The sequence below is a fragment of the Rhineura floridana genome, chromosome 9, assembly GCF_030035675.1.
Source record: "Rhineura floridana isolate rRhiFlo1 chromosome 9, rRhiFlo1.hap2, whole genome shotgun sequence".
NCBI lineage: Eukaryota > Metazoa > Chordata > Lepidosauria > Squamata > Rhineuridae > Rhineura > Rhineura floridana.
In genome coordinates, this window is record NC_084488.1 from 123,255,677 (window position 1) to 123,262,967 (window position 7,291).

Sequence of the window (7,291 nt, forward strand, 5' to 3'; positions counted from 1 at the left end):
GCAGTTGCAGACAAGGAAGGGGCTGGCTTGCGCAGCGGTGGCAAGCTGAGCAGGCCCTAGCCAGCTGGGGAGGACTAGCCTCAGAGGGAGGCAATGGGAAACCCCCTCTGAATACCCCTTACCATGAAATCCCTATTCATAGGGTAGCCATAAGTTGGGATTGACTTGAAGGCAGACCATTTCCATTTCCATCCCTTATGTACTCCGCCAATCATGGCATTCTGCAGGAGAGGGCATCCTGCACATACCGTCCTATCAGGAGGTCCATCCCACACAATGTCAGACTTTAGTGTGGACCTACCCTTTTGCATTCTGCCACTGCATATCAGACAGGCATCTTCTCTATTGTCTTTTCAGTGCCTGCTAAAGACAATCCTCTTTCAACAAGCTTTCTAAAATCTTTATCCAATTTAGTATCTGTCTTGGATTTGAATGGATTTACTTATGTGTTGTTTTTTAAAATTGTTTTTATATATGTTACTGTAATGTACATCGCTTCAGGATGCCTCATGGGCAGTGATTTATAAATGAACCAAAAGTATAATAACATAAATTAATATGTCTTGCATTCTTTTGGTAAATACATGTTTCAGCTGACAAGGAAATCCCCCCCTCCATTCCACATCAGAGGCTGGTGCGACTGTGTGAGGGGAAAAGTTCCATGCTTCCTTTTGTCTGTCTGCCTGCAATTATTAGGCAGATTTCATGTCATGCACTTCATGTGAAATACATAAAAGTGTCGACCTTCCAGTGAGTGGACCTAATTTCCTGTGCATGTGCAGCCTTTTATCTATAGTACTCTGATGTTTTGATTCCCTTTGAAAGAGTGAGCCTCACATTCACTGAGCTCCAAGGAACCTCAAACAGAGATACCAGCTTTCATTTTGCTTTTTGTTCTTTATTGCATGCACAATCACAACAAACCTGTGAGGCAGGCCACTTTTATCTTTCTTTTAATATGAAACTGAGAGATATTTGCTCAGTGCTGCAAAATAGGTCTGTGGTAGCAAAAGTGGGATAAGGCTATTCTTCCATCCTCACCCCCCACACCCCCCACCACCAGCAATATGGGCCGAAGAAAAAGAATCTATCTTACAGGGCTATTGCAAGGATCGCTGGCACTATTCTTCTTATTATTTATTGCATTTATATACCGCCCCATAGCCAAAGCTCTCTGGGCAGCTTACAACAATTAAAAACATTAAAAACAAATATACAAATTTAAAAAACACAGTTTTAAAAGCAATTTAAAAACACATGCTAAAATTCCTGGGAGAAGAGGGAAGTCTTGACCTGGTGCTGAAAAGATAACAGTGTTGGCACCAGGCTCACCTCATCAGGAAGATCATTCCATAATTTGGGGGCCACCACTGAGAAGGCCCTCTATGCAGGTGGAACTCTTTGAAAATTCAAAAGGTGAGATATCAGTGCTGAAAGAGCAAAGAGAGCAAGAAAGGCCAAGAGAGAGAGAGCGCCCAAATAAATGGGTTGAAGGGACAAAATAGGTTTTATATTTGCACTACAGAATACATTAGCATTAGCCATCCTTACAAAAACAATTTAGGAGTGTTTGCGGGTTACTTTTATGTATATGGGGTAAATAAGATTACAAGGAGCAGGGGCATGATAGAAGCTCATAAAGCTATGAATGATGTGAAGGTTAATTAAGGAATTAATTACACACCACTTTTCCACTCCACAAATGAGTTGGGAACATAGAAAGCTACCTTGTAGGGTGATTTCAGGAAGCATTCTCTCTCAGGCCTGCTTGGAGTTATCAAGGGTTGAATCTGGGACCTCTACCACTGAGCGATGTCCCTTCCCTTTAAAGTCTGAGTTGCTCAAAATAAAAAGCAGAACAAAAATGAGAATAATTCCATCATTAAAGCATGTTAACAGATCTAAGAACAGAAAAAAGTAAAAACACAAAGAGTATAATTAACATTCAATCTATTAAGTAGCTTGCTTAAAATGGAATGTCTTCAACTGCGAGCAAAAATAAATAAAAATAAAGAAGAAAATAACCTAACCTCTTGGGGCAGGGAGTTCCACACACAGGTGTCACCACAGAAAAGCCCCATCTTGTGTTGCCACCAACCTTGCCTCGCAAGGCAATGGCACACAACAGGGGCACAACAGCTGATCTTAAAGGGCAGGCAGCATCACATAGGAGGTGAAAAGCTTTGACCCAAATGAGAGGGGGTGTGGCCTGGGGAGGAGTCAGACCAGAAGCGAGCCCAGAGGGCCAAAGAGCGAGACCTGGAGGGTTGCATTTGGCCCCTGAGCTAGAGGTTTCCCACACTTGCTCTAGAGGTCAGTCGGCGACAGTGACCAGCCATGGATTCAGGACAGACAAAAGAAAGGCATTCTTCACACAACACAAAGCTTATGGAATTCGCTTTCACATAATGTAAGCATTCGATAAATTCATAGTGTCATAGATCAGCACAATCAATTTCTATTAGCCATGATGGCTAAATGGAGCCTCCAGTTTCAGAGGCAGCCTACCCTCTGGATAGCAGTTGCTGGTAGGGAGAGAGCAACAGAATCACGCCTTCACGCCTCCCTTGTGGGCTTCTCAGAAGCAATGATCTGATCACTGTTGGAAGAACATCTGGACTAGATGGACCCACCTTTCTCTAATCCTTTACTGTTCTCATACAAAGCAGAACCCAGTTTCAGCATCAGCTGTGGAAAATGCCCTTGAAGAAAACAGACTTGCTTTCTCCTTTTCCTGCCAGCTACAACATCTGCAGCCCTGGTCCCTAATCAGCTGTCTAGTGATGGGGCAGTTGGAGCGAGCCAAGTTTGCTGCTGATGTTGTTGGAAGTGGGGCAAGAGCAGCTCCTGTTTTGTTCTTCTGTTTATGTTCCAGAAGGGGGATAGAGTGAGGGTCCTCCAGATGACTAGGATTGCCTACCTTTACCTGTGATGCTCTGACTGACTTCCTTCTGTCGCTAGACTGATACTTCTTAGGGAGCTTATCTGTCCCTCCTCCTTCTGCCCTTTCCGCTCTTCTCTTTTTCGACTGTCCGACAGAGAGGAGACACCTTTGTCTCTGCTCTCCCCTCCTGAGCCATGAGGGCGACTCCCAAGCCTGGGTGTTGCGCCTCCAACTTAGTTAGAACTAAGTGTGCCTTTCCTATCTACTACGTATTTCTATAAATAAAGTAGCTTTTCTTATTTTACTAAGTCTTAAGCCTCAGTGATCTTAATGCAGGGTAAAAGCCTGCTTTCTTAGGTAAACACACACACTGGCACACACGCATCTCAGACTGTTGACAATCTCTGCTAATATCTATACAAATTTACATAATAGTTGTACAGCTGGTTCAGAAAAAGGGCAGCCAAAATGATTCAAGGGTTGGAGCAATGCCCCTATGAGGAATGCTTACAACATTTGAGTCTTTTTTAGTTTAGAGAGGAAAGGTAAGAAGTGATGTGACAGAGGTGTATCAAATTGTGCACGGTGCTTAGAAAGTGGACAGAGAGTTTTCCTCCTTCTCTCACAAAACTAGACCTCATGGACATCAAATGAAGCTGAACTTTGGAAGACTCATGAGAAAGTAAAGAAAGAACTTCTTCACAGGATGCATAGTTCACCTATGAAATTTGTTCCCACAAGAGGCAGTGATGGCCACCAACTTGGATAGCTTCAAAAGAGGATTAGACAAATTCTTAGAGGAGGAGAAGGCTCTCAGTGACTACTAGCCATGATGGCTATATTCTGCCTCCATTGTCTGAGGCAATATACCTCTGGATATCAGTGACTGACGTGTGTCAGGAGAGCACTGTTGCACTCATATCTTGCTTGCAGGCTTGCCATAGGCATCTGGTAGGCCATTGTGAGAACGGAGTGCTGGACTAGATGTGCCATTGGGCTGATCCAACTGCAGGGCTTTCCTTATGCTCTTATGACCATGTGGCCATCGTCCTTATTGCTCACCCTGAACATTTTTAAAATAGAGCTGATTATAAGGAACGTTGTGCATGTTAAGGTCACGGGGGGGGGCTACCCTAAAAGAAAGTCTATAAATAATGAAACAAAACAAAACAAAAATCTATACACATCCAGGCGATTACAGTATTAGGTTAGGGTCACAGCAGGATGACCAGAGAGGATGTTTCCATTAATAACAAAGTGTCTGCCTTTCCCCTTAATAGACAGTGCAGAGCAGATGCGCAACCCCTCCTATCCTCTGCACAGCTCCACTTCCGACAATCTGTTCTATTGTTATTAAAGTGGATTGAGAGACCAGGAATTGTCTACCAGGTAGCTGTGCTGGAATTATGGGGAGGGCTTGGCCCTCTTTCCTTGTGGGAACACCTGAAGCTGCCCTATACAGAATCAGACCATTGGGCCATCTAGCCCCGTATTGTTCTGCATTGACTGGCAGCGCCTCTCCAGGATTTTAGGCAGGGAGTCTCTCCCAGTCCTACCCTAGAGATGGCAGGATTTATTGATTTATTATTAGATGTATATCTTCCTGCCTGCAAAGCACATGCTGCACCACGGAGTTGCAGCCAACTATCCCTCAGCTCCTGCGAAAGGAGGCACGACTAAAGCCTAGGGAAGCCAGAAAGTGACGGCTTGTGGATTTTATAAAGAGCCAACCTACTTTTCTCCCCATAACTTGAACACGGCAAAATAGGGGACAGAGTCGACGTCTGGATTTCAGCACCACGTTCGGTGAACAGCTCGCACCAGCGAGTGATTTCCCCTCTCTCTCTTGTCTGTTTCATCCTCCTTTGTTAATTGCTGAGATGCCAGAACGGGAGGAGGTTAGAGAGAGACGGGGGCGGTGTAAGACCAGTTACCCACCGCTTCGTTGGCCACGGACTCTCTCTCTCTCTCTCCCTCTCCCCAGTCCGCTCGCTCGCTCGCTCAAAGCCCTGCAACTCAAAAGGCCAGGCGTGGCGCGCTGTCCCGTCCCTCCCTTTGGGGTCGCGACGCCTTCCGGGGGAAGCGCCAAAGGTGGGAACCTCGCTCCGCTCTGCAGGCGCCTCTCCGCCTTCAGAGCATTCCTTTGCTCAGCTGCTCAGGGCAAGTTTCTCCGGGCAGCTCCTCCGGGTCAAGCTTTCCTGGAGGGTGGTTTTTTCCCCCGGAGTAAAGGGGGACCCCTCTCCTCCGCTACAGATACCACGGTCAAAGAACTCGGGGTTTCCTAGTGAGCCGCCTCGCCCGTGCCTGCCTTATCTGTGCCCTTTGTCCGGGTCTCGCCGCCGAGGAGTCACTCAGCACCATGAACAGCTCCGAGGCAGTCTTCTTCGCGGGCGGCGGCGCAGAGAGTCCCGTGGCGCTCCTCCCGTGGTTCCTGGCCGGGGTCTGCCTGGTGAGCTTGGCCGGGAACCTCCTCCTGCTGGTGGTCCTCGTCCACCAGCTCCGGCGAGGGGCCACCTGCGCCGCCAACGCCTTGGTCCTCAACCTCTGCTCAGCGGACCTGCTCCTGGGCGTCTACTGCCTCCCCACTCGCATCATCGCCTACTCCCGGCGCTCCTGGGTCCTGGACGGCTTCGTCTGCAAGACGGCGGACTGGCTCCTGCACGGCTGCTTGGTGGCCAAGAGCCTCACCTGGGCGGCGGTGGGGCACGCCCGGCGCAAGCAGGTGGCTTCCTCCTCCTCCTCCTCTCCCCAGTGCCTGAGCTTGAGCTGGCCGCGCCTGGCGGGACTCCTGGCGGCGGCGTGGCTGGCGGCCTTGCTGCTGCCCCTCCCGCACCTGCTCTTCGCCCGCCTGGAGGTCGGCGGCGCCGGGAGCGAGCTCCTCTCCTGCGTCTTCCGGAGCCCGCCCTACGCTTCCAACTTCATGGCCGTTTTCAGCAAGGTCTACCCTCTGGTCGCCTGCCTGGCGCCCGCGGGCTTCGCCGGCTCCTGCTACTGGAGGTCCCTGCGGGGCCAGAGAGGGCGAAGGAACCGCCTGGCCAGGCCCAGCAGTCCCCAAAGCAAGAGGGCGACCTGGGTGCTGCTGGGCCTCACCCTCCTCTTCCAGGCCACGTGGCTGCCCGAGTGGGTGGTGTGGCTGTGGGAGAGGCACAGCCAAGGGAGCCCCTGGCCTCCGCCTGCCTTGGTCTTCGCCGCCGAGGCGCTGGTCTTCCTCGACGGCTCCCTCAGCCCCGCCGTCTTCCTGGCCGCCTCGGGGGACCTTCGCGACGGGTTGAGGAGCCTCTGGAAGAAGCTCAGCTGCAGCGAGGGCGGCGTGGAAGAAGAAGGAGCCGGGCGGCCCGCGGGGGCGAAGCCCGGCGGGGAGGTGCAAGAGGACCGGGACGGGGCGGCGGCGGCGGTGGAGAAAGTTCTGCCTGACGTGGAGCACTTTTGGAAGGACCGGCGGAACACCAGCGCCGGGGAGGAGAGCGACCCGATCCCCTGGGAACATCAGAGTGAGCCCTGAAGGGAGGGAGCCAGGGGTGCCCTGCTTTTCTCCGTGCACTCCCGCCACCCCACGGCGCTCTGCCACTCCGCCTGCGGCTGTTGTTGCAGTTGCTGCGCCTCGCCAGCCCCCGCTGTTTCCAAATACTACTCCCCATTTAAAAAGTGCTGTTTCCTTGAAGGAGGCGGGGGTCAGTTCATTCCAAACCCCGCTCCGTTTTTTACTTCCCACTCTGAGGGGTTTTTTAATATATAAATTGCCTCAACCAACGCTTCCATTAGCCAGATCTTTTCTACCCCCCTTTTTTCCTTGAAGCGAGGAGCCCTGAGACACCCCCCTTCCAAATTAACCTAAGGCCAGAGGCCTTTAAAAAGGAAAAGAAAAGAAAATAGAGCTTCTGTCAGGAAACTAGAAGCTGGCTGGGATGTCCTCCCCTCTTTTAATCTCTCCTCAACCATAAACCCCCCTTGTCTTTCTCTCTCCCACCCAGGTCGCTAATGGGATTTTGGTGGTGGTGAGGAAGACTAAGCACCCAGTGCGGTGGCCCTAATTCAGATGTCTCCCCTCCCTCCAGATATCGGAGAGATCCACTCAGGAGAATCTTTAACCTCCTTTAAGTGAGATGCTCTCTGTCTCTCTCTCTCTCTCTCTCTCTCTCTCACTCACTCACTCACTCACTCACTCGATCACTCACTCACTCACTCACTCACACACACACACACACACACACACACACACACACACACACACTCGGGGTGTAGTGGTCTGGGGTCTCAGGGGTCTTAGACCCTTTACTTTTTTTGAAATCAGGTCGCAGCAGGGTCCCTATGTCTCCAGCATCCTGTGAGCCAATCAACATTAAAGGGGAGCATGTTGGCCACTGAGGAGAGTCTTCTAACTTGCTTCCTTGTCCTTTCCTGCTGATT

General features: G+C 50.5%; 1 protein-coding gene across 1 annotated transcript; it reads left to right on the top strand.

Annotated features, from left to right (window-relative positions):
• The first annotated feature begins 4,764 nt into the window (after positions 1 to 4,764).
• Positions 4,765 to 6,386, top strand: LOC133363692 (G-protein coupled receptor 151 protein-like). Its single transcript, XM_061582959.1, has 3 exons — positions 4,765 to 4,782; positions 4,869 to 4,975; positions 5,138 to 6,386. The coding sequence occupies exons 1-3, from the start codon at positions 4,765 to 4,767 to the stop codon at positions 6,384 to 6,386; spliced, it is 1,374 nt and encodes a 457-aa protein (XP_061438943.1).
• Positions 6,387 to 7,291: the final 905 nt, after the last annotated feature.